Here is a 27,723-nt window from a genome sequence, read left to right on the forward strand (position 1 = left end):
CAGGGGTAAGTACGATGCCAAGAACTGTGCATTTCAAGTCAGAAAATAGAGATTTGAAGTCGTGAGCACTGACATTTCACAGCCTGCTGACTCCAGCCAAGTTTTGGATGAACTTACACCCTTCTCTGCGCAGGGGAGATAATGGCACCTACTTCAGGGGTTATCCTGGGGAGTCGGCAAGAAAGATAGGGCTCTGGTGGACCCAGCCCACAGCCTGTGTCTTCCCATCCTTTAAACTCTGTACTCTTGTCTCTCTCAAAAGGATTTGGCATGCCCTGTATGCTTTTTCAAGCCTCTGTATACAGGCTTTCAAGGTTTGTTTTCTTCACCTCACATAATCAGATGAGTTAGGCCTAATCAGCCGGAGATGTGGTCTTCTTTGGATAGTAACAGCTTTAGATTTTGCAAACACTGCTTCTGCTGCATTAGAGTCTCAGCGCATCACTAAAATGACAAGCTGCTTTCCTCAGAATGTATCAGGAATTCTGTTTCTTAGCAACACCCCTCCCACAGGCAATAAAAGACGGAACATAATTCCCTTCGGGCATTGGGAGCCTGCTCAGAATACTGAAAATGTGGCCAGTTTCCCCCGTGGAGGCAGAATCAGAAATCAGTTCTCCGCCTTTGAAAGACAATGCAGTCAGGACCCTTCAAAGTAAAGCTTGCAAAAAGTTTAGCGCATTTCTCATCTCAGCACCTGCTGTTACGGGGCTTAGTTGTCAAGGTAGTACGGAATTTTAATGTATTAGCTCTAGCCTTGCTCTGCCTGATTCAAAATTAAGAAGGAAGCTTTTCTTTCTTTCTTTCTTTTTTTTTTTTTTAAGATTTCATTTATTTATTCATGAGAGACTCACAGAGGGAGGCAGAGACATAGGCAGAGGAAGAAGCAGGTTCCCTGTGGGGAGCCCAATGCAGGACTCGATCCCAGGACCCCAGGATCACGACCTAAGCCAAAGGCAGATGCTCAACCACTGAGCCACCCAGGTGCCCAAGAAGGAAGCTTTTCTAAATGCTCAGCTCTTTCCTGTTAACTACCTTCAAGTCCAACTTCCTGGAAAGTATAACAACTTACTAGCTGCCAATACCAGCTGCCCTCTTCAGTTTTATATTGTAGATTTCAGAAAATATTTTACATTTTTGGGTCAGGTATACAGTAAGCTCACTGGGCATGTCAAGTTCATTTAAAGGTTAAAATCCAAGCAGATCTAGTATTTAGCTTCTCACCTACTTTTCCACCAGACAATAATATTAGCTACTGAATTTATGAACAAATTACTATGTGCCAGGTGTGCTCCTGGGCACTTTAAGTGCTTTATTGATTCTTTGTAAAATCTTTGTGAGATAGGTATTATTAATTCTCATTAATTGTAGAACTGAGGCTTAGAAAAGTAAAGTAACCAGCTCAAGGTCACATTGCCAGTAAGAGAGACTAATGCACTTAAGTAATACATTAATCTTTACTCGACTATTTTACTCATAAGTTTCCTTTGTGATTTTTGTGTTATGCTCATTAATGCCTTTGATCTAGTTTGCTGAATCTGAGTGAATAAAACCACCTGTAATTTTACATTTCTAGAAAAGGCAGTGTTCAGTCATCACCTAAAGACACGTAAACACATGTATCATTAATACTAACCCCTTTAATGCTGCAATTGTATGCTACAGAGAGGATATATTGAATGAATCCAGGGCAGTAAACAACCAACCAAACAGGCAAAGAACTCCCAATGAGCTCTGACTTATTTTCTGAACAGATAAGTTTCTCAGCCACCAGAGCCAAACTATTTTTTCAGCTGTTTGATGATGGGGGTAATTTACTATGTCTTCTCTGTGTCTGTGCTTCTGTCATGCCCTGTGGGTAGCTAGGAGACTGGCAAAACAAATGTGGTCACAATTATTTCAAGTGTGTTCCCATCTGATGGATCTAATTTTTTCTTAGACACCTGACATTTGAATGGCTATCATATTCTGTGAGTAAAAACAGTCTTGTCATTATCATTTCATAAGCCATCCTTAACTTTAGCAGGAATACTCCAGCAAGTATGTTATCTGGTATGCTGTCGACACAATCTAACAAAGTGCATTTAGCTCTATACTAAATAGTGTCTTGGGAGGGATCTCTCTTTCTCTCTCTCTATCTCTGCATATCTATTTAGATATATCTGTAGGTCTCTCTATATGTAAAACATATGTGTGTATATATATTTACATATATATATACATTATATGTAAATTCCAGTATTCTGGCACAAATGGAATAATGAAAGATCCATTAAATGCACATTTCTTTTAGCTACCTCAAGATATCAGTCCACTGTTAGTGGCGTATGACATTCTCTTAAAGGGTCATGAGACACTAAATGCTTCACAAACATGTAAATAAGAATAAAAATAGAACTTGTACTTTGCACAAGAAAATAACCCATGAGTGAATGTTTCTAGTAAAGGAGAGAAAATGTGCTATATCAAATTTTCACCCTCTCTTTTACCCTGGACATTATAAGCAGGTTTACTTGAGCTGGGTCTACAGTCTGTGACAACAAAATGAAGACCTCTCTGTGGCTCAAAAAGTTCTTAGCCCCAGATCTGGGCCTCATTACGGGTTGTTCTAAGGAACTTTGTTTTTTCTATGGTGGCAGAGGAAAAACAATGTTTACATTCAGAAGTGAATCCCAAGGGCATTCCCAAGGTTATATTTATACAACTTTCAGCACAATTATAATTCTATGCCTTTCTGACCCACTAACAAAATATAACTGAACTCTGGAAAGAATATCAATATAAGAATGACCTTGATTCACCTCTAACTTATAAAACTTAAAACCCTCTAATAACTCTTGGACTTGTGACCCATCAGTTTGAAAAGGAGGCTGGCATCTTGCTGAGTGTGGACTGCTCTCGAATCACAAACACATGGAGATGGACGTAATACCTACATGGATGGGGTAGGAGTATCTCATGGCTGGGGACTCTGTACCCAGAAAAGGCAGCTCCTTGAGTCTCAGTTACACATGACATCAGGACCCCGAATGAGTAGTTCACAAGAAAACCTCAGCCTCCTCGTCCAGAAAGGCAGCTAGGAGCCTTTGTTGTCTGCCCATTACTCCGCATCAGGTGAAATAACTAAATGCTCTCACATGAAACTAACCAGAAGCCCACACACTGGACATAGGATCCAAATTAATTTCACCCTCTTCCTGTAGGATGATCAAGCTGAAAATTTAATGTAAAATATGAATTCTAGAATCCTTGGAACCCTGATTGCTCTGTAGGGATATTCCCTGAACTCCTAGGTCTCAGTCCTGAAGAATGGCCACCCACTGAGGACAGCTATAAAAATAAAATTAAAGGTGCACCTGGGTGGCTCAGTTGGTTAAGCATCAACTCTTGATTTCGGCTCAGGTCATGATCTCAGGGTCTTGAGATCGAGCCCCACATGAGGCTCCATGCCCAGCTTAAGATTCTCTCTCTTCCTCTCACCCTCCCCCGACCCGTGCTCTCTCTCTCTCTCTAAAATAAATAAATTTTAAATAAATAAATAAAATTACAACCTCCAGGAGGAGAGAAGGCTTATCAAGAGGGAGCACCATACACAGGAGGATTGGCAGCCCCTGAACTCGAGACAGCCTGCTGAAAAGGAATCATGAAGTAAGAATATTAGCACAGTGCTTGAGAGAAACTGAAAAAGGAACAAGGCTACTTGTACAAAAGAGAACTGCTGGAAATAAAAACAGAGGCGGTAGAAATTTCAAAACTAAATAGGCTGGACAGCAGGTGTAGGGAGAATTAGTGAAGACAGAGGAATGGTTCTGGAAGATGAGAGTCTAGGACAGAGACAGTGAAGAGTTAAGAAAACAGACAAAGAAGAAACCAGAAAAGTCTAACAGTGGGTCCAACTAGAGTCCCAGAAGGGAAGAATCCAGAGAATGAGGAAGAGTCAACACACAAAGATACAATGGGCGATAACTTTCCAGAACGGAAAAAAAGATGGGAATCCACAGATTGAAGAACCATACTGAGTCACAAGCAGGATAAAGAGATTAGTCGCAACCTAGTCACATCATAAAAGAAACTGCAAAATGCTGAAGATAGAAGATCTCAAAGTAAGTGGGAGAAGAAAAAAAAAACCAAACTGATCACCCACAAGGGAACAAAGAATGACACAACTTCTCAGCAGCACTGGACACCAGAAGACAATGGAAGAGTAGCTTCAAAATGCTGAGGGGCAGCACTGTCCATAGAAAAGCTGTTAACATACATCTTTGAAGTGTCTTCTGTATGTTAGGAAGAATTTTCCTGGGGCACCTGGGTGACTCAGCAGTTGAGTGCCTTCGGCCAAGTCATGATCCCCAGGTCCTGGTATCAAGTTTAGCGTCAGGCTCCCCACAGGGAGCCTGCTTCTCCCTCTGCCTTTGTCTCTGCCTCTCTCTGTGTCTCTCATGAATAAATAAATACAATCTTAAAAAAAAAAAAAAAAAGAATTTTTCCCCAAAGGAAGAAAAGTAGGCTGCAGGTAATGAACAGTGCTATTTGTGAAACTGGTAAATATAAGTCCCTTGGAGCACAAGTAAAATGAGAAAATGATTCACTCATATGGGAGAAGCGTTAAAATCCAGGGTGAGCCATCCTCTTAGGTGTGTAATGACCAGAAATTCAAGAGGTAAGAGAGAGGAGGGAAAACATCCCAAGGTCTGTGGAGCTCCATCAAGCCGGCATGCATGCTATATTCGTCTTCTGGGCCTACTCCAGTGGTTTACCATAAACTTGGCTTCAAATGACAGCAGTTGCAGCAGGCAAAGTCCAAAAGCCAAGTGTCAACAGGATCAGCTCCTTCGGAAGATCTGAGGAAGAATCTGTCTCCGCACCTCTCCCAACTACTGGTGGCTGCCACCAGCCCTTGGCTTTCTGTAACCTGTGGCTACAACCCTCTGATCTCTGCTCCCATCTTCACATGGCCTCCCTGCAGTGTGGTTCTGTCCTCACGTGGCCGTCTCCCTACTAGTCTCTTAAAAGGAAACACTCTTCATTGGATTTAGAGCCCATCCTAATCCAGGATGACCTCATCTTGAAATCCTTGCCCTATAAATATATCTGCAAGGACCCTATTCCAAATAAGGTCACATTCTGAGGTTCTGGGTGTACATATGTTTTGGGACTACAATTCAACCTGGTATACATGTTAAAAAATGTAAAAGTAGTCACTAACAACGTTTTTTTGTTTGTTTGTTTTTTTGTCTTAAGAATTCTAAACAAATGGAGAGAATAAGAAATAAAGAGAACAATCTCCCTGAAGGTAGGAAAGGAAGTAATATGGTAGAAATCCAAATGAATTAGAAATTACTTTAAATGTAAATAATTTAAAATGCAATTGTTAAAAGACGGAGTCAGATTAGAAAAATGAAACAAACCCAAATCAACATATACCATTGCTGATGAAAACATTTACAGACTTGAGTAATATCCTATTTACCATCTTTCTCAGGGCCATAGCTCAGACAAAAATACCACATTCTTACTGGATTAATGTCCTGAAATCATTTTCACTTGTGTCAACATTAAAAACAGATGATAAGGCCACCTGGGTGGCATAGTTGTTTAAGCATCTGACTCGGTTTTGGCTCAGGTCGTGATCTCAGGCTCCTGAGATGAAACCCCATGTCGGGCTCTGCACTCAGCATGGAGTCTGCTTGAGATTCCCTCTCCCTCCCCCTCTACCCCTCCCTCTGCAAGCTCTCTTCCCCCTTTCTCAAATAAATAATAGACCTTTAAAAAACAAAGACTATAAACAGAGGCTAGAGTACAGAAAAAAGGAAAAACATTGCTTTCAAACCAAATTTCCCCCATTCTAATGGTAGCAAAGAAGTTAATTAAGTTAAATTTTCTGGATAAGTTTCAAGGTTTTTTTAAAAGTAGTTTTAGATGACTTAAAAGATTAACAGAAGGTTAAAGCAGTGAAATATATTTTTTGATCCATCCCTCACTCATCTTTATTCTTCTTTCAATTTTATATCTTCGTTTAAAAAAAAATTCTCTGAAATTCCAGACTTCAGAGAACAGATCTTGTTATGAAACCTGGTAGACTGACTGATTTTCAATCATGGTGAGCACACATTCTGAATGCACAGTATGGGCCAGATTTAACGAGTTCAGAATACAAAAAAGGTCACTTGCCTGCATGCGCACACACATATTCAAAGGATAGCTCCTTCAATTTTCTGTAAGAAAAAGTACATATTTCAAATAAGATATAAAGTACAAATTTTAACACAATAATGGTGTCAAAAAGATGAAGAAAATTCAGCCAATGGACTATGTACGTTCTAAACCTCATTTTGATAAAAAGATGAAATAGCCAGTCCTGGTGAGGGGAAAAGGTATACAATGTTATATTTTTTAAAAGATCTTATTTATTTGAGAATGAGAGAGAAAACACAAGAGGTAGGAGGGTCAAAGGGAGAAGCAGCCAACCTGCTGAGCAGGGAGCCCGTTGTGGGCCTCGAACCCAAGACCCCGGAATCATGACCTGAGCCGAAGGCAGACATTTAACCTACTGAGCCACCCTGGTGCCCTTGTACAGTGTAATATACAAGAGATTTTAATTTAAGATTGATCTCAATTTTTATTAAACCTAAAAGTCAGAAAAACTCTCTGCCCCTCCAGAACAGCTAAAAAGTGGCTTTGTTTGCCTTTCCCAAAATACTGCTCACTCTTCAAATGGCAGGGTTGTAAGGTTCGTATTTGTAAGGTTTATACCCCTGGCTCACTGTATAGTGCCTGATGGTCAACGCATTTACTGAACGTGTGAATTCATGTGATAAATTGCCCCCAGATTTATTTTCCTTCTGCCATAAAGCCTCTTTTAACTTTTCAGAACACTGGCAGGCTGGAGTTGCTTAAGCTCTTGAGAGTCAGACCTAACTGTGTCCCTTCAAGTCATGGTGTCTACGAGGTATGCATAGCTGGAGTCTAAAGAAAAGCCAGTTCAGTCAATACAGAGCACTATGTGTTACAAGAGTTGCCAGCAACCCTCTTATTTTGGCTTTCAGCACAAATTGATTAAGGTGTGTGAACATGTGATCATGGAGAATACCATCTTAATGCAATGAAAAGCTAATGAAGGACTCTTCCATAACCTTGCCCCTCACCGACTCGTAACAGACCTCGAATCTTACGTCCTCTTTAAGGCCGATTCAAATGGTGAGAAGATCAATTTCGGAACTTGTGATTCTATTTCGGTAATTGCAACTTCTAATTTTAACGTGAAAAAGCTAGAAAATCAGCAAAAGCAGTGAAAAAGATAACTAGAGTCCGATCTGCTGAACCATCAGCTGAGACAGAAAGAGGAGAACAGTGTTAGTTGGCAACAGGTTAAATGTTTACATTTCTACGTGAGCATTTTATACATGATGTCTCTTAGACATTTCCTTGTTTTTGAGGGTGAGCCACAGCTTGCAGTCAGAATCTTCCACCACACTCAAGTTTTGTTGAGCACAAATGGTGTTGCCTTAAGTAACCTTGGAAAATGATCATTTGGATTATTATAAGGCTGAGGATAAAAAGAAATTTAAAAAGAAGTGTATATAAGCCCTGTATTCTGCTAGGTCAATTTCTTGCATGACTACTGGGGTTAGCATTTCTGAAACTACTTTAGATGGACACCAGGGTTGAAAAAATAGGCAAATAAATGATAGATAATAGGAGTCAGGTTTCTTACAGACAGAGAAAGAAGTTGCAAATAAAGCCAAGGGAGAAAGCCAGAAAGAATCCCAGGGGGCTGGATGAAGTGGATAAAGAGTTGGAGGCAGAAGCATGAACTCAGGTTTATTTTCAGCACAACAGAGAAGTAACTGTAGGTATGTGTATGTCCTGTGTCAATATACATTCAACCAGTGCATCCGACCATCAAGCCTTGCGTTCTGAGTATCATTCCCCAATAAAAGGGAACAAGGCTCCTTGGAGAAATACAAGATGAACCTGGAATATTTTGTGGTGTCAGGAAGTAAGGAAGCCTCAAGAGAGAAAAAAAGTTTAAATGATGTGGCTCCCAATGGTGAAAACGAGAATGATCTGAGGGATGAAACATTACTTTACAGTATTTGATTGTAACACACAAAAATACATATCCATAAGCCTATGCTGAAAAATGACCGATGAGGGAGAAGGGGCAAATCTCCCTTCTATTAAGAATTCCAAATAATAGCAGCGCCTGGGTGGTTCAGCCAGTTGGGCATCTAACTCTTGATCTCAGCTCAGGTCTTGATCTCAGGGTCGTGAGTTCAAGCCTCGTGTTGGGCTCCATACTGGGTGTGAAGGCTACTTGAAAAAAAAAAAAAAAGAATTTCAAATAATATATGCAGATACCCCCTCTAGGAAGAGGAGCTTAATTTCCCTTCTCCATGAGCAAGACTTGGGCTTAGTGACTTACTTCCAACAAATAGAATATGGAATGGAAAAATGGTAAGTCTCCAACAGTGAAAGAAACCTGGCAGACACCATCGTAACCAAATGTTCAAGGTTAATATCACCAGTGGTAAGTCACATTGGCATCAGGTACCCCCGGTGAGCGTAGTGAGAACAGTGTACCACTTCTGGTATTCTTCCCTAGAAAATCACAATCCAAATACTCACAATTCAACTATATATCAAATCTCTGAGAGGGCGTGGGGAACATCACTAATGTTCTCTTAACTCTCCAGGATAAACGGGTCACACTCATTTAAATTCATTCTTGACCTAATTCTATTTTCAGCATCTCCTGAATTTTAGCTACCTCCCACTATTTTAAGAATGTGCTTGTCTTGAAAGAATTGAAGATTTAAAACAGAACAAAAGACAGAAAACATACGTTAGCATTAACTGCGTATAACTGGGAGGCAAAGTTGGTGGTCTTCTTTTTGCTGATTTCCCAAAGTCTTCAATAGTAAACGGATATAAAAATCGTCATTTGGCATAGTACCTGGTACAGCAAGAAATTCATTATCAGTTCCACTGAACTGGTATGACAGGTACTGGTAAAGACTCAAGGTGGGGATGGTTCCCAGAACTGTGCCCCAGCTTCCAGCCATAAAGGACAGACCCCTGGGGGTGGGAAAGGTGCCATCAGGACTCTGGGGACCAGAGCTGATGATGCTCACAAAGTACAGCAACAAGGGAATCTCTGCCTTCCCTCCATCAGACCATCCCTGCAAATGGGTGGGGACCATCCATGGTAGCAGCTCTCCCTGGGGGTTCCCAGTGGCTGCTGTCACAGTGCGTCAGTGGGGAAAGCCCCCAGGCCCTGCAACCCCAGCCACAGGGACACCACGGTCCCTGGACATCCTGAGAAGAGGGGCCTGCCCTGTGTTAATGTCAAGGACCATCCAGCTCTCCAAGCAGAGCCCACTGGGAGGACCCAACACTGGCAGCCCTTTTGAATACAGGCTGCTAAACTCTAGAAACACAACCTTGAAGTAGCCGCAAGAAACAACTTCAGTGCAGGTGTCCCTGTAAGAGTCCTGACCCTGGCTGTCCAGCCTCACTCTGTGTTGTCTTTTATTTTTCCCTAGATGGTCTGCACAGGACTCTTGTGACTTCAAGCTATGGTATAATTTTTCTTCTTGGCTTTTTAGTAATCTCCAGTTGAGCCCTTGTAACGAATATATTGAATAAGCACATTTTTAAAAACAGAGAATCAAGGTGTCTGCTAAGTTTAATTTTTTAAAAAGATTTACTTGAGTGAGAGGAGCACATGTGTGGGGGAGGGGCAGAGGCAGAGAGAGGCGAATCTCCAGCAGGGTCCACACTCATGGCAGAGCCGGACAGGGGGCCCGATCTCAAGATCTGAGATCAAGACCTGAGCCCAAATCAAGAGTCCGACGCTTAAACGACCGTACCACCCAGGCACCCCCATGGTGCCTGCTAAGTTTTAGAACTAAGTATCATCACAAATGATATTATCATCTACAAAGACATTCAATGATAAGGATGAAAAGATTTTTAAAAATATCACTCCAAGGATCAACTAGTCCTGGTTATCTGTTCTGTGAACAAGGGAAATCTGCCAGTAACAAAGTTATATTTGGTCTTTCCAAAAAGTAAAAGAGTAAATTAAAAGGTAAGGCTCAAATAGGTCTAAAAGAACCAAGTAGACCTCACATAACAAGAGACTAATTACTGGGAAGTTTTGTATATTTTAATTTTTCTGTAATAGACACATTGTTTTTCCACTTTTGTTTTTAGTAATAATGTCAAATTCTTTAAAGCACTCTACTCCCCGACTCACACCGAAGTATACAGTTGGTTCATAAGTACCTAGGATGTTTCAGGAGAACTACTACTCCTTGAATCCTTCTTCAATATGAATGTGCATCTTAAATGTATCCTTTTTAAGTTTAAATTTTCAATTTCTTAAGGACAGGGAACTGGATTCACTTTTGCAATCAGACAAATATTAGATTAGGAAAATAAAATTTAGATTTCTATTAAGCTAAGTTAATTTTAGGAGAGCCAATCTTATTTAAAAGTACCTTTATAATAAAATGTAACAGGGTGGCACCCAGAAACCAATTATTTTACAACTCTCATGACCCCAAATTACTTAAGGAAACATTCTGGAGGGTATTGTGCCAAGTGAAGTAAGTCAGAGGAAGACGAATACCGCATGACTTCAACTCTACGTGAAATCTAAACAAAACACACAGATTCTTAAATGCAGAGAACATACTGGTAGTTGCTAGAGGCAAGGAGGGTGGGGGTTGGGCAAAATAGATAAGAAGGAAAAAAAGAACAGTCTGATAGTACAGACATGGAAAAAATAAAAATTAAAAAGTATGTTGAAGAAACAATGTCCTTAGGACTTAAGGCTTTTTCTTGTTCGAATCTTTAAAAATAGAACTTTCTTATCCTTATAAATTTGGAAGATTTCCTCTTAACTACTGGTGGTGGTGGTGGTGGTGGTGGTCAGGGGACATTGAACCAAGGATAAGCAAGACTAAGGTTGAAAAGGGTCCTGTTGGAAAGACAAGTCTGTACTTGTTACTGGCAAGGCAGGTTAATGATTCAAGTAGGGAGAGCCTATACAATTGGTTATTTCAATTTATGTTTAGAGTCTAGAAATTACAGCCAGAGTATTTTCTGGACCTACCAAAAAAACCTACATACAAGAAAAAAACAAAGACTACCCAGATGTTATGATTAAGAAGTGATGGAAATAAATCATGACACCTGCCTTCATAGTAATATAATTATTGACACACTTCTGATACCTAATACCAAACTGGTTAAAATACAAGACTTACAAGCAGCCCCTCTCCTGGTTAAAATACAAGACTTACAAGCAGCCGTCTCCTATGCACTGAATAAGTCTTTCTGTATCTTAGTTTCTGTGGTCCTCACTAGAAAAGAAATTAGAACTGTAGAAAAACCATCTTTGTTTTTAAAATACAAGTATGAACAATGTTCTAACAGTTCTGACCTTAAATTACCAAGTGGGCATTTTTTTGAAACAGGAGCACACTATCAAAGTATTAAGATATTATCAATCAAGTATTAAGAGTTAATACAAGGAGTACCCGGGTGGCTCAGTCAGTTGAGTGTTGGTTTCAGCTCAGATCATGATTTCAGAGTTGAGGGATTGAGCCTGGGGGTATAGAGAGCTCCGCACTCAGTGGGGAATCTGCTTGAGATTCTTTCCCTCTGCAACCCCCCCACCCGGTATCTTTCTAACAAAATCTTAAAAGAGTTAATACAAATACGCTTGTATTTGGTGCAAATTTAATTTTATTAAACCTTACAATGAATGTTGTGGCATATCATTTTCCATTATGTGACAATTTATTGGCTGGCATCTGAGTACAGTACTTCTTCTGAAAAATACACAATGGGAAGTGACGAAAGGGAGAAACTAGTTGTTTAGTGATATATAAGGGTGGGGGAAAAAAAGAAAAAAAGAAATAAGAAAAAGGATGACGACCAATTAGTATCTTTAGGATCTAACTCTAAAATGGTTAAAGTTCCAAGCAATAATGCTGCCGTTGCAGTGCATAAGAATATGGTTATCATCTCATCTGGCCCCCACAATTCTGATAATTACAAGGACTATTTTACCTGTAAAATTCAACCTAAGGTTTCAGCCGGGTGATATGATTTTAAAGAGCAATTTTTTCATACATAAAGAGTTTTCTCAAGTCACAGTAGATGGGGGTCTCTTAAATACTATACATTAAGGTAGTCATTTTACAAGTAAGCAATCACTTAACTTCAAAATCGTAATGGGCACCAAGTTACTTTTTTGCTGATTTGGGTTTTATGCCCTTGTCAGATTTATGGATAAGAAAATGACCCTTTTTTAAAAATCTACAATCCACTTGTCTGTATAAAGTAGACTGATATCTAATCTGAGTAAATGGAGTAAAATGACCGTTTCTTCTCCAGGAATGGTCAGTAGTGGAACATCTAAAATTCAGCAGGTCTGACAGAGCATTTTTACAGAAATGGCATCAACTTATAAATTCCAGCCAACATCACCGTGCTAAAGTGGATAGTTTAGTTCGACCCACAGGAGCACAATTAGCTCATTCAGTTTTAAAGGACTCGTAGTTTAAAAAAAAAAAAAAGTAACACAATTTTTTTTTTTTTAATTCAGTCAACAATTTTGAGAATACTTTCTAACAAAAGCCTTAACAGTGTCTGGGGTCACATTCATTAACCAACCTCCTCCAAAATAAAATCATGGACAGTTCAGAGCTATCAAATCAAATCACTTGTTAAGAACTAACAGTGTTTGGGGAGATGGCCAATGAAGTAGAATTGTATCCCAACTGAAATAAGACAGTTCAGTTCTCAACACTGACGAACAGTTTTAAGCAATCAATATTTAGTGGTGGAAGATGCTAGATGTAAAGAAATCTTTAGTTCCACTAGAGTCGTACAAGTTAAGTTCACCTGTCAAGTAGAGGGAGGTGCACCTAACCATAAAAACATGAAAGCTTTCTTATTCCCTCCCAAAAAAGGAGAGGAAAATATTAAGTCACTGAAAAACCCAATTGCTCAGCTTTTACCCTCAAATTACTGGGATCTACTAGACTAGATTTACTGAACTTACAGTTTCCCTTTTTAGAAAAAAGCAGTTCATGCATATGTACTCCTTATATCACAAGGTTAGAGGCAAATGATTTCAAAATCTCAATGTCTGATATTTCTAGAATGTGTGTCTAATCACAAACTCTTAATATATGTGATAACTCAAACATTCCAACAAATCTGCCCATGGTAAATACAGGTTTAAAGTCTCTTCATCAAAAGGCTGGAGAGTGACCACGACTAGTTACATCCCATTCTACCCTTTTTAATGGTGAAATGCAATTCACAACCTAGCAAAATAAGGATAGTTTAAAAAAGATTAAATCTCAATTATTTAACTAGAAAAGTAAGTCTAACGCTTTTTTTAAATTTACTACTATTCGTGAGTTGGGCTTTTTTTTTTTGTTTTTTTGTGTGTTTTTTTTTTAACTGAATAAAGATGAAATAAACCTAAGGTGATTCTTTGCAGTGATGACTCTGTAAATACCATGACATCAACCCTCAGGAGAAAATGCAAGCAAAAACCCAAGTGATCCAGCTCATTCAACTCACAGGTAAACTTGAGGTTTTTTTCCTCAAATAAGGAGCTTTTTATTCAGAACAATTTCTTTAAGACATTTGCAGGGCAAATGTGCTGTCATAAATTTTATTCTGAATAACAATAAAGTGCTGAATGATAATTACCTGAATCTTTTTTAGTACTTTTCACTTATCTTTTCTTAAAAGAGCCCTTTCTGTGGCATTAGCAAAGCTGTTGGGAAGAAAAAACAAAAACAAAAAACCGTAAAAAAAAAAAAAAGAAAAGCAGAGTCAAGCTAATAACTTTCAGTAGGGGAATAGGAAGCACTGCGACCTTTTTGTGTTTAACTGTGGTGACAAATAACTGAGACCAAAGTAATTCATGCAAGTTATCTTTAAAGGTATACGTAAGCTGGAAGAAAGGACACTGTTACTGACCTTTAATACTACGGCAGTAAATTGCGTACTAAAATACCTTAATTATCCTAGATGCCTAGATCTGGCTTGGCAAGCATCATGCCACTGACATGCTTTAGCTCTTTTTGTAACTAAAAGTGATCTGCGGTTCAATCACTGTGTATTTCACTGTGACTCATTAAAGCTGTGTGATAAACTTGGAGGTTAAATTTCAGCAAATTCTCTACACCTAATCACATCATCAGCACAAGCAGGACAACGCTGGTGCAGCATGAAAGGTGGGTCACTTTGTAAAGAGTCTTCCTTTTACTGCATGATATATTAAGATGACAGACCTAAATTTCAACTGGGTTAATGAGTTAGAAGAGATTTGTTTCCCAAATTTAGCACACAATAATTTCAGTGGATTAGAGAGAGAAACCTCAGAAAGAAGAAAAAAAAAAAAAAAAAACAGAAAAGCTTGAGCTCAGGTAGCCAACCTGCAGCTCTAAAAATTGTCATGCTACAAGAGTACTACTTTCAAAAAAATGAGCTTTATAACAAACTTAAGAGTGTTCTGAGTTGAAGTTGACCAACTGCTGCATAGAAAATGTGCTAACATACAACAGTCCAGTTTAAGCCGGTGCATAGAGAAGATAAAGCACTTATGGTAATTGCAAATGGTAACAGGTCCATAAAGGGTATGCAACCTAGCATGGGTCCGTTAAGAGGGGAGAAAGTGGTAAGTAGAAATGGTTAGGAAAAAAATCAAGTGGAAATAGGGAAGAAGCTTGGACAAGAGAAGCAGGGGAAAAAAAAAAAAAGAAGACCTTCAATTGTATAAAATTCACAAACCAATAAAGTATAAAGACACCACTGAAAAACAGTGAACTCTGTCCCAAACACCCAACAGCAAATAGAACCAGAACAGATAAGCCTTTGGCAGACAATTTTAGAAATTCAAATGACATTACATTTCTCAATAATTCACAAATATATTATATGGTATATTTATATTAAATACTGGGAAACCAATCCTGTAAATTTGATGCTTCTAATGCTTTAGCCAATGAGAGCACGAGGATATCAAGCTAAGTGAATGCTGGTGTTCTCACAACAGTGCTCGTTTATGAGGCAACTGTCAGCGATCCGTGCTTTAAACAGTGCTAAAAGATAGTTGGGTTATCATCTGTGAAGTGAAACAAAGGTCTCTAGCTTTTCTGGGATATGCCCTTTATAATATATTCTATGATTCACTATGACACGTGCAGCAAGACACTGCAATGTGGTATGATTTATGGGCTGGATCAAATTTTTAGCGATTTCCTTCTCGTCCAGCAAGTCACTAGCAGTTTGTTTATGCAAGTTTGTGGCATCAAAATGTGCACCTGATTTAATAAGGAGATTCATGATGTCGGGATGGTTGTTCAGAGCAGCGATGTGCAGGGGGCTGTTGTCATCAGAGTCTCTGACGTTGACGTCAGCACCACACTCTATCAGTATGGCCGTGACTTGCAGAGATGGAAATTTACACACAGGGTACCGCCCTACGCAGGTAGTATTCTTGTCCACAGCCAGGTGAAGGGGGCTGAAGTTATTCTTTCCCCTTGGATGCAGCTTAAGAAACCTATAGATAGTCTGCTTTTTGAAATGGTCCTGTTCTAGAGTACAAGGAACTTTTTCTAACAAGCAAATCAAGTGCAAAATAATGGAAAGAGCCTTATTTAACTGTAACGGGTCAGCTGGACACTGAGTTTGTTTGATGGCTCGCTCTATTTCAAGGACACTTTTGCACAGGATGCCCATGAGATCATCAAATGTAACGGTGGTGCCCAGCAGGCCTTTAGCTCTATCCTGGAGCATAAAGGAGAACAATTCAGCAAAAGACAACAAGCTGCTGGCGGTCATGGGGCTTAATGGGTCCAAATTGTTCTGCTGCATATCCAAAGCGTACTTCCAGAGGTTGATGCATCGTTTGAAATTTCCAGAATCCGCATAGACAGCGCCTCTGTATCTAATATAGTAGGAGGTATCAGGATGAGAAGGACCCAGAATACGTTCTCTAATTAATAGTGCCTGCATTCTCATCTCATCAGGGTCAGCGATAAGACCTTCTAGCTCTTCTGCACTATTAACCTCCTTGGCGTAATCATAAGCCATTATTAGCGTCTGTGGTACTGGTTTGCTAATTATGTTAGTCCTATCGCTGTACCTCATGTTCATTGCCTTTTTCCAGTATTTTAAGGCCCCAAGTAGATCTCTTTTTTTGTCTACAAATGTAGCTCCCAGAAGCTCTAGAGCATTGATCCGTTCTGTCTTGCTGGTCTGTGCATGGTGAGTCAGAAAATCCACAATATTCGTGTGACCAGTAACACTTGCTGAGAGGAGAGGAGTCATTCCATAACCATCCTTTTCCATCTTGGCACAATACATAAGAAGCATCTTCATGATGTCCAAACTTCCAGATTCTGCGCAATCATGCAATGCAGTATTACCTTAAGGAGAAGGGAGTAAAAAGAAACATACTTTGAGGGACCAGAAGACCACATAGCACATAAATGTCGCTTAGCAATCTCAAAAAAGGCAGTTCTAGGCTGACCTTCATGGGACAGGCATACTTTAATCTGAACACAAATGAGAAAAAAATGATTCTCAGCACCTAAAACTAGTGTGACACATTGCAGGGGTTACATAAGTACTTGTTGAGTTTGTTAACTAAATGGCCAAATTAGGCATATAAGAAGATCATGAAAGACACTAAGTGAAAATTCCAAATGAATCCATGGCCTCTTGGGTTTTTTCAATAACGTTTTCAAGTGTGTATTCTGTGACTAAAAAGCAATGAAATGAAATTAACCAGCTATTCAACTTTGCAGACAGTTACTTAACTTTCTGGGTCAGCTTCCACATTTATAAACGAGAAATCTAATCTATAATATCTAAGATTCTAACAGTAGTCAAACTATTTTTTCAATATTTCTGATTGCCAAATGAACCTCAGCTGTCTTAATCAAAATTCTCAGTGACAACATACTTTCCTCAGAAAGCACCCATAAGAAAAACAAGTCCAGTAAAAAGTGAAAAAATATGTGGGTGGTTCAACTGGAAGTTTAAAAGGAGCCATCTGAAGTATCCTTTCGTAATGGATTATTTCCCTTTGTAATTTAATTTTTTAAACATTCTTTTAAGATGTACTAAATGTTCCAATGCTGTCTTCTTCTTCCCACACATGGATTAAAATGGACAACAAGCTCTGACACATTAGGAAAAGCCCATATGCAACATATTAAGACATTATAACCACCCAAGTATTTTAGCTGCCCAGCTTTAATGCCAAACATTTTACTACTTTTCGTAACAAAAATTATCACACAGACCTTTGATGTTTACCTATGGTGTTTGCGGAAAATGAAAATTTCAACGGTGAGTCATTTTAGGCACATGTGCAGCAAAGAGTTAACACAGCTGGACAACAATGGCATCTTTAGAAAGAGCTACTTGCAGAGAACTCCCAATGTCAACAGATCAGAAAACTTTCCCTCCCATTATAAGGGCAGCCCACTGTTTGTATAAACAATATAGTTTGTGCTGCATACCTGCTTTTCTTCCTGGAGTATGGATTTTGGGGGTATTTCAGCAGAAGGTGCCTATGTGAACGATATCCAATAGAAACCCTGGGCTCCGAGTCTCCTAATGGATTTCCCTGGGCAGACACTGCTCTGTGTAACCTCTTACGAAGAGACAGTGTAAAAAAGCCTGCACACAGATTCTTCTAGGCCCCACCTGTGCCTTTCCCCTTAGGATCCAGCTGCACATCCTTATTATATCACTGTAATAAACATTAGCCATGGCTATAATTATATGTGGACTCACCTCCAGACACGTGAATGGCCTTGGGAGACCCCTGACACAGTATGTGTCCTAGAAACTAGTATATTTTTTTTTATTAAATTAAAGAACTTTTATTTTATTATTTTTTTAAGTTAGCTCCATGCGCAGCATAGAGCCCAATGCAGAGTTTGAACTCATGGCTCTGAGACCAAGACCTGAACTGAGATCAAGGGTTAGATGCTTAACCGACTGAGCCATCCAGGTGCCACTAGAAAGTAGTTTAAACCTCAATATTTCACACAACAAATCTATAACTAAAATTTGAAAAAGCCAGTTATTACCCATTGGGGCTTGAATCTCTCCATAGGTTCATCCTGGTTAGTCTCCCATGACACCTACAGGAAGTACATGATTATCTGCATACATTTATTCTAACTCAGGATTTCAAAGGTCTACAACAGAACAGCGTCTGATGAAATTTTTTAGCAATTTGTCTATAAGCCAAGCACTAAGAATAAGAAAGCCCAGAACTTCTGACTACTCGTGTTCATTGGTTCAAAATGATTTCAATTAAACACAGACTCTACCAAATGATTTCGATTAAACACAGACTCTACCAAATTAATCTCCTTTAGGAATCCCTTACCTTCTCCCTTTCCTCTAAGAGACAATATAAGAGAAATAGGTTTAGATGGCATTCTTCTCCATTCAGAGTCACATAAAATCAAGGGTAGGAATGCAAGAGAAGCCAGTTTTTTAATTAACCAAACTGCTGTATTAGAACAACCATACATTAGAAAAAAAGTTTTCTTAAGTAAAAAACCTATAGAATAGTTTCACATCTAGTAATGGTTGAAGTATTAGGATCACCCTCCTGGTAATAACTAAAAAGCTGAAAAATTTATTTTTAAAAATCTGACCACAGGTAGAGAGCTAAAAAGACCATACCCAGGAGAAGAAAGAAAATCAGACATGTCCAGAATTTGGGGAAGCTTCCCCCAGTGGCCTCTTCTGATTCTGGAAGCAGCAGCTAAGAAACTGAGTTTCTGACAGCTGGGCAGGGCCAGAGGAGAAAACCAGAGTCCAGAGTCCCCCAAGAAGGGAACTTTGAAGGCCCCCACACATTTGAGTTTTAGCTCTGAGGTGGCTGCACTCAAGTAGTTGAAGACAAACTACAGACAGACCAGCCACTGGAGGAACCAAAATCCAATTTAAGATCATGTTGATATTGAATTAAAGAAATTCAGGATTGCTAGTGAAAGTAGTCAAAAGGCAGGAGCAAATACAAATATTATTTACAAAAAATAGTATCTAGATATTATCTATTTATTTACTAGGGTTCAAATTACTGTTTTACATTCTTTATATATAACACTTGGTATCCAAACAAAGGAGCCACAACACAAAAAGCAAATAAGAACTGATGGGAAAGCCCTACAGAAGACCCCGATAATACAGTTATTGGACTTTAAAATAGTATTATGCTTAGCAAAGTAAGAGAGACTAAAAAACAATTCTGAGAATTAGGCAGAAAACTGGAAAATACAAAAAAAGAAGAAGATGGATGTTCTAGAACTGAAAATCTCAGTGGGTGGCTTTACAAGCACATTACACACAGCTGAATAGAGAATGAGTGACCGGAAAATCAGTCCGATGAAAATACACAGAAAGAAGCATGGAGATGACAGGCTGGCAAAGCAGAGACAGTGAAGACTCAGAAGGAAACATGTCAGAAGACTAATGCTCTCAAAGCCAGAATTCTAGAGGAAGAAACTGGGCCCAAAGCAATACACAGAAGATAAAATCTAAGAATTTTCTGAAGCTGGTAAAATATTAAAACTATAAATTTAGTAAGTTTTACAAACACCCAGAAAGATAAAGTCAAAGAAAACCACCTCGAGGCAGACTACAGCAAAACTGCAGAGTGCTCAAAGAGAAAACTACTACAGGCAGAGAATGACCTGCACAAGAGCAACAGCTGGGCTGACAGCAAAGCTCTCACCAGGAACAAGAAGCCAGAGGACAACACAATGGCATTATGAAAGCACTATAGAAAAATAACTGCCAACTGAGAATTTTATATCCACAGCAAGAATACATGTGAATGAGGGGCTGTTTCAGTTAAGAACAAAACGAGAAAAACCAATGTATTTATTACCAGCAGATCTAATACTAGAGGGTGTTCTCCAGGCTAAAAGAAGAGGAGTCACATGGAAGCACGGAACTATGATCATAAGCATCAACAAAAGCAGTAAATTTGGGAGAAATACTAACTTTGAAAATAACAAGTGTCTCACAGGGCCTGAAATTCATATAGAAATAAAATGCATGACAGCAAGAGCATAAAAGTAAGAAGGGGAATTAGAATTAAAGTATTCTAATGATTTTTGCATTGCTTGGACAGTGGTAAACTCAGAAATGTATGTTACTCCTTTGGCAAGCCAAAGTAGTATGGTAACCACTAAAATAATAGAGGGATGCATACTCTGTTACTACAGTGAAAAAATGAAATAAGGAAAAATAATCCAAAAGCCAGCAAAAAGTGAGAGACAAAGAACACAAACCAGGTAGAACAAATAAAAATCAGAAAGTAGGAGGTAAAAACCCAAATGTATCAGTAATTACATTAAATGCAAGCAAACTCAATGTTCTCATTAAAAGACACAAACCATCAGACTGAAAATAGAAATACATAAAACTCAACTACATGCTGCTTACAGGACACACATCTTTTCTTCAAGACAGAAAAAGGCTGCAGTGAAAAAAAATAGAAATAAATGTATACCCTATGTAGAAATGAACCATAATAAGTAAGGAAGCTGTCTGACAGTTAAGGCAAGAAGTATGGTTAGAGTAAAGGAAAACATTTTACAAGGATATAAAATTCAAAACAACATAAAGATACAGTATTTCCAAATTTGCTTTTACTGAAAAGCATAGGTCTGAATTATATAGAGCAAAAATCAACAGAACTACAAGGAGAATCAGACAAACCTGCCATCATGTGACTTGCACACCTCTTTCAGTAGAGAACAAAACCAATCCGGGTAGAGAAGATGTGAACACAATTAACAAACTTGATTTAAACTGACATATATATGGGAACACGTGTAGAATACCGTTTTCTTTCCAGGATATATGAAAGAATACACATACCACATCCTGGCCATAAAGCAAGGTTCACAGAAATGTCAAGGGACTGGTATCACTGATTATGCTCGAAGTCCACAATGCAAGTTAGAAATGAAAGAAAAGAAAGAAAAGAAAGAAAAAAGAAAAGAAAAGAAAAGATCTCTCACACATACACACACCAACAGCAGCAACAACAAAACATTAGGAAAATCTCCATAAATGTGAATTTTTTTTAAGATTTTTTAAATTTTTTATTATTTTTTATTTTTTATTTATTCATGATAGACATAGAGGGAGAGAGAGAGGCAGAGACACAGGCAGAGGGAGAAGCAGGCTCCAAGCCGGGAGCCCAATGTGGGACTCGATCCGGGGACTCCAGGATCGCGCCCTGGGCAGGTGCCAAACCGCTGAGCCACCCAGGGATCCCCAGATTTGAATTTTTAAGTACGTACTTCTAAATAACCCATGGGTCAAAGAAGAAATCCCAATGGAAATTTGTGGCTGTGTGAATATGAAAACCTTAAGTAACAAATCCTGTGGGACGTGGCTAAAACTGTGCTTCAAACGTGCACAATAGAAAAGAAAGGCTTTAAAAAGATGGCTCAGTTTTCATCTCAGGAAACTAAAGGCGAAAAACAGTAAAATTGAACCCAGAGAAAATAGAAGCAAATCATAAAAGCAGACATTAATGGAGAAGAAAAAGGTAGCCATACGTTAGCGCAGCATTTCTTCTTTTCCTGAATGTTACTTATTAGCGATTGCCTCCTTGTGATCTTATATTTGCAATTCTGCAAAGTAGAGAAAATACTTATTCTACAAATAGAAAGCAGGGAAATTGGTAGTAAAACACAAACCCATGTCTCCCAACGGCAACTGCAGTGTACTGCTCATTCCTGGGGTCACATTCTAAATGTTAGTTGTACTAGAATCTGATGAATAAGCTGTAGCTAATATAAGCCAAACCTCATAATGAAACTCCCCCGATCACGTTCCTTTCCAACTCCAACACTTTCATGCTTCCTCTGAAGAAACCGTTGAAAACCTTTTAGATGGCTTTCAAAATGCTACAACACTAATTCCCAAAGCACTATCCGTGGAAGGTGGGAGGGCAATGAAGAAAAATCCATAGTTTCAGAACATGTTATGTGAAGTAAAGCTTCATCTTGGTTACTGAGAACACACAGAAAATACACTATGAGAAATGGATTTTTAAAAGACTGAGATATTATTTGACTCCCTACTTGTCCAGCTTCATTTCTCATCATGTCCAATGTAAACGCCACACTGGGAGTTTCACCAGGAGTTGGCAAACTTTTTCTATAAAGGGCCTGATGTATTTTTAGGTTTTGCAAGCTGTAATTGTCTCTACTGTAACCACTCAACTCTACCATGGCAAGAAGCGTCTGTTGACAATACATTAAATGGAGGCAATCGCTTTCCAACAAAACCTGACTTACAGACATTGAAATACGATTTTCATGGCATTTTTATGTATCACTGAGTACTATTCTCCTTGAATTTTTCCCCTATTAAACTATTTTAAACTATTAAAATATAAAACATCTTAGCTGTCAGACAACACAAAAACAGCAGGTGGGCAGGATTTGACCCCTGGGCCAGTTTGCCAACACCTTCTATAAGGCATTGTCAATACCTGCCATTCACATGGCAGAGACCCTACTTACGCTTCATATTATGCTATCCTAAGTACTGCTCCTAGCACCAGGAACCGTCCTGCTCACATCCACCTCCATGCCTCTGCTTTTCATTTTTCTCTAATACATTCTCTCTTCTTTACCATTTTAATCTCTTGTCCTTCAAGTTTCTACAGAAACTTCAGCTGCCTGAAGACACTTCCTTGTTTCTACCATACCAATGTGTCATTGTGAGGATGCCTGGTGAATGAACGTGTCCCTCGTCCTGGTAGGTATTCCTATTACACCTACTATTATGGTATTATGTAACACCTTGTAATAGTCCAATGTTACTGCCACACAAATCTGTTTTCTTACCTAAATGGTCTATTCCTAGAGTACCAAAATCCTATATAATATGCCAACTAGCAGCACACTGCTAAGGCTAATGTAAGAATCTTAAATTTTTAATACTTGATTATCATACAAAATGATTCAAATTTAGCTTCTGAGGATAAGTTTAAAAAGTAAAGTCTTAGGAGAGGATTTTAACTGCTGTAGCAAGTGTATGAGCATCACACTTTCATGCCCTAGAGGCCCTAAAACAGTGCTTCTGAATTGTAGCCTAGACCTTGACTCAAAAGTTTAGATAAGCTTAAAAAACAAACAAAAACATCATTTTAAAGCAATGATAATTTTTGTCTCTCTATATAGAGGTTTTGAGAAAGTTGTAAATCAGTCCATATAAAACCGTTTCCTGCTTTTTGCCTACATCCTGGGCATTTTCTCACGTTAAGTGATGAGTACAGTCTACACAAACTCCAGATACTACAGTCATTCTCAGTGGCTTTATGGTGACAGTTCAAGTAAGGAGGCATGTCCAAGTTTACATACACACTTCCCTGTTGACATACATGTGCACTGCTTCAGAATTTTCACTATTCAAATTAATGCCTAAAAAACTAATGGTAACAGGTGATTGCTGGGGCGGGGGGATTCTGGGAGAGAGGCCAACTACAGAGGAGCATGCAGGAACTTTCCATTCTATCTTTATTATACTGGTGGATAAACTATAGTGTATGTTTACCAAAACTTACAGAACTATATACTGAGAAGGATGGATTTTATGGTGTATAAATTTTACTTCAATAACTGAATGACAAAAAAATTAATGCCTAATTTAAGACAGAATCACAAATGTGTGAGAACTTAAAATACATCTTTAATTCATCCCAAAGGAATTAGGTAATCTTTAAAAGATCTACTTTTATTGTATTCCTTCTGGTACCAGAATTAATTTTTGAATTTTAATTTATATTACTTCTGTACCAAGGCGTATAGGACATTTTTACAGGTCTGTTCACAAACTTTATTTTATGACAAGTCTATTTACCTTCCAATTTCTGGGCTTCTTAGTCTGACTTTCTCCATGCATTTTATAAAATGACAATCAGTTATCTGCTATATTTGCTCTATTAACTGTTTCATTCAAGAGAAAGATGCTTTCAGGATTAAATACAGGTTCTTGTGAAAAAATATAACAAGCTGAATTTAAAAATCAAGTTACTATGTTCTTGGGACTAGTCTGTGCTAAGTTACATGCCAAAGACCAATAAAATCACCTGAAATTTTTGCTAGGTAACATCAGTGTTAAACTTCTGGTGCACAATATCACATGCCAAGTACTACTGAATATTCAACTCAAGCATTTTCCTGAGGTTATATGCCTCTTAAAAATGTTTCCATAGTGCGATGGAAGATTTGGTATCAGTACCTCATAATGTCTTGATTTTCTATCCTCCAAGTGAGAGGGACAATTAAAAATAGAACACAAAATACAAAAATAAATACTTATTAGGCATCTTAGATGAAATTAAGGATATTTAGCATTGAAATTTAATTAATTTACCTTTAACTAAAGAAAAAAAGTAAATAAACAGTGTACTATACAATTCTCAGTGCCTGACTCAGAACACGTTCATTTGAAGAAAAAGTAAAATTTCTGACACTGAATTCATTATGGAAAATTCTCATGATTTCTTAAAAGACATGTTTGTTAAATGGACATTCCTTAAAAATCAAGCTAATGGGGGCGCTTGGGTGGCTCAGTGGGTTAAGCTTCTGCCTTTGGCTCAGGTCATAATCTCAGGATCTTGGGATCAAGCCCCCCCCCCCCAAACATGGGGCTCCCTGCTCAGCAGGGAGTCTGCCTCTCCCTCTGCTTGTACTCCCTCTCTTTCTCTCTCAATAATTAATTAATTAATTAATTCTTTAAAAAATCAAGCTAATGGTCCATGAAGTGTTAATTCAGTTCAAGTATTTATACAGAAAGTTAAAATAGTAAGCTCTAAAGATATTAATTTTCAACTACTGTAACTTAACCTTGAAACAGGGCTAAGAAAATCTGGAAGGATAAAAAGTAGCCATATTCCTTGGAAACAATGCAAATGCGCCTGCACAAAAATATGGTTATGAGGATGGATGAAATAGGTCATGGGGATTAACCAGTCACTTGTGATGTATGAAAGTGCTGACTCACTATATGGTACACCCAAAACTAATATTACACTTTATGTTTGTACTGGAATTATAATAAAAACAATAAAACAACAAATAAACAACATGGTAGTCTTTCTCAAGAAGACCTAAAAGTGCCAATCTTAAAAAGAAATAAAGGGGGCAGCCCGGGTGGTTCAGTGGTTTAGCGCGGCCCTCAGCCCAGGGCCTGATCCTGGGGACCGGGGATCAAGTCCAACGTTGGGCTCCCTGCATGGAGCCTGCTTCTCCCTTTGCCCCCCTCTCTCTCTCTCTGTGTCTCTCATGAATAAATAAATTTTAAAAATAAATAAATAAATAAATAAATAAAGGAATGAATGAATGAATGAATGAATGAATGTGCCAATCTTAGTTGCTGTTAATTCTAAAGAGACCTGTAATCTTTTGATAGTAGGCACATAAAAGACAGGAATTCGTGCTCAACTGTGAAAGTTTAGGTGCCTAACAAAGGAGTCAAGGGTTTAAAAAATCCAAAAATTTACTATTATTTTGAGTAATAACTAGTAGGAGCCCTAAGAGTGCCCAGGCTACACACAAGATGTTTTGGATTTGACTAAACAGTAAGTGACTGTTTGCAAGAAATTGCTACCAATCAACTAACTACTTAAATCCTACAAGACCTTCAACACAGAATTTATAAATATCTCAATTTGAATAGGATTACTCAGGTTCTCCAGGATCAGAATTTAGTCCATTTTTAAACCACTCCCAATTTATATTTTTTAATGAAATAAAAATGTTCTTACAAAGTCTGTAAAATATTTTACAAATACAAAATGTCTATTATAATTTAAACGTTTTCTAGAAATATCAATTCAACAGATTCTGTTATTTTGTAAAGTCCTCACACAGGTCAAGTTTTAGTGTGTTTTAGTCAAATACAGTTGTGCTTATCAAACACAGTCTGACCCACAGAAACCTTCCTGTCTATGTAGCAAAGGGTATCAGTAAAGCCCCCAATTGTCTTAAGTCAATTCTAAGTGGTCTACAGTTGAATATTTCAAAAATAAGCTTGTAAAATAAAATCCAAGTTGCTATAAATAATATCATCAAAAGAGTGGAAAAAAAACAAGGCAAACTGGTACAACCACTGTGGAAAAGAGTATGAAGTTTCCTCAGAAAGTCAGAAATAGAAATACCACACAACCCAGTAATTCCACTTCCCCAAAAAATCCAAAAACAATAATTCAAAAAGATACATGCACTCCTCTGTTTATGGTAGTAATATGTAATAGTAGTAATACGTCCAGATATGGAAATAACCTAAGTGTCCATCGACAGACTAACAGATAAAGGAGATATGCAGTGTGTGTTTGTGTGTGTGTGTGTGCGCACACATAATGAAGTAATACTCAACTATAAAAAAGAACTGAAATCTTGTCATTTGTGACAAATAGATGGGCCAAAAGGTATTACGCTAAGTGAAATAAGTCACACAAGCAAAAAACAAATATATGATTTCACCTAAATGTGCAATCTGAAAAACAAAATGAACAACCAAACCAAAACAGAAACGCATATATAGAGAACTGATGGTTTCCAGAGGGAGGCTGTGAGAGGGGATGGGTGAAATAGGCGATGGGCTGTAATAGGTACAAACTTCTAGTTATAAAATAAGTCATGAGGATGAAAACTACAGCATAGGGAATACAGCCAATAATACTGTAATAACATGGTATGGTGACAGATGGTAACTACACTCATTATGGTGAACACCGCATATGTTTAACTCAAATTACTATGCTGTATACCTGAAACTAATACAATATTGTATGTCAACTATACTTCAATAAAAAGGAAAGAAAAGAAATGGAAGACATTTTATAATTACTTCAGTTTTTACAAAAAAAATTAAGTTTGTGATCAGCACTCATTTTACTTGCTCCTCTTATTTTTACTGGTATACCTGACTCCCTTTTTGTTACTCTTAACTTCCCCCATTTTCTTAAAAAAAAAAAAATTAAATTTACTTAAAAAAAAAGTGAAAAAACAATGTACAGAATGGGAGAAAATATCTGCAAATCATGTATCTGATAAAGGATTTGTATTCAGAATATATAAATTACTCTTACAACTCAGTAATAAAATAAATAACCCAATTTTAAAACATGCAAACAATACAAAGACATCTCTCCAAAGCCGATCAACAAATAGCCAATAAACACATGAACAGATGCTGAACATCACAGCCCTGAAGAAAAAAAAATCCAAACCACAATGAGATACCACTTCATATCCAGTAAGATGGCAGTCTCAGGGAGGAAGAGTAATACCAAATGTTGGTGAGGGTGTGAAAAAACTGGAACTCTCCTGCACTGCTGACAGGAATGTAAAATGGTGCAGCCACTTTGGGAAACAGCTGAGCTATTCCTTAAAAGGTTAAACAGAGGGATCCCTGGGTGGCGCAGCGGTTTAGCACCTGCCTTTGGCCCAGGGCGCAATCCTGGAGACCCGGGATCGAGTCCCACGTCGGGCTCCCAGTGCATGGAGCCTGCTTCTCCCTCTGCCTGTGTCTCTGCCTCTCTCTCTCTCTGTGCCTATCATAAATAAATAAAAATTAAAAAAAAAAATAAAGTCCTGGTTGACCTGTGTTTAA

At 38.3% G+C, this 27,723-nt stretch overlaps 1 protein-coding gene and 2 long non-coding RNA genes across 4 annotated transcripts in view; 1 reads left to right on the forward strand and 2 right to left on the reverse strand.

Annotated features, from left to right (window-relative positions):
* The window catches only part of LOC144321917 (uncharacterized), a 25,561-nt gene extending 20,245 nt beyond the window's left edge, over positions 1 to 5,316 (reverse strand). The window contains exon 1 of the long non-coding RNA XR_013387412.1: positions 3,552 to 5,316. This is a non-coding gene — a long non-coding RNA (uncharacterized LOC144321917). The remainder of the gene's footprint in view (positions 1 to 3,551) is intronic.
* Positions 306 to 13,863, forward strand: LOC144321916 (uncharacterized). Its single transcript, XR_013387411.1, has 2 exons — positions 306 to 724; positions 6,872 to 13,863. It is a non-coding gene; the product is annotated as an uncharacterized LOC144321916 (long non-coding RNA).
* Positions 11,735 to 27,723, reverse strand: part of FEM1C (fem-1 homolog C) — a 25,349-nt gene continuing 9,360 nt past the window's right edge. For both annotated transcript variants that reach the window (XM_077911261.1, XM_077911260.1), the window contains exon 3: positions 11,735 to 16,469. In XM_077911261.1, the coding sequence (XP_077767387.1) occupies positions 15,160 to 16,469 (1,310 nt within the window). In that variant the 3' untranslated portion in view covers positions 11,735 to 15,159. The remainder of the gene's footprint in view (positions 16,470 to 27,723) is intronic.

The sequence above is a fragment of the Canis aureus genome, chromosome 10 (genome assembly GCF_053574225.1).
Source record: "Canis aureus isolate CA01 chromosome 10, VMU_Caureus_v.1.0, whole genome shotgun sequence".
In the NCBI taxonomy this organism is placed as follows: Eukaryota; Metazoa; Chordata; class Mammalia; order Carnivora; family Canidae; genus Canis; species Canis aureus.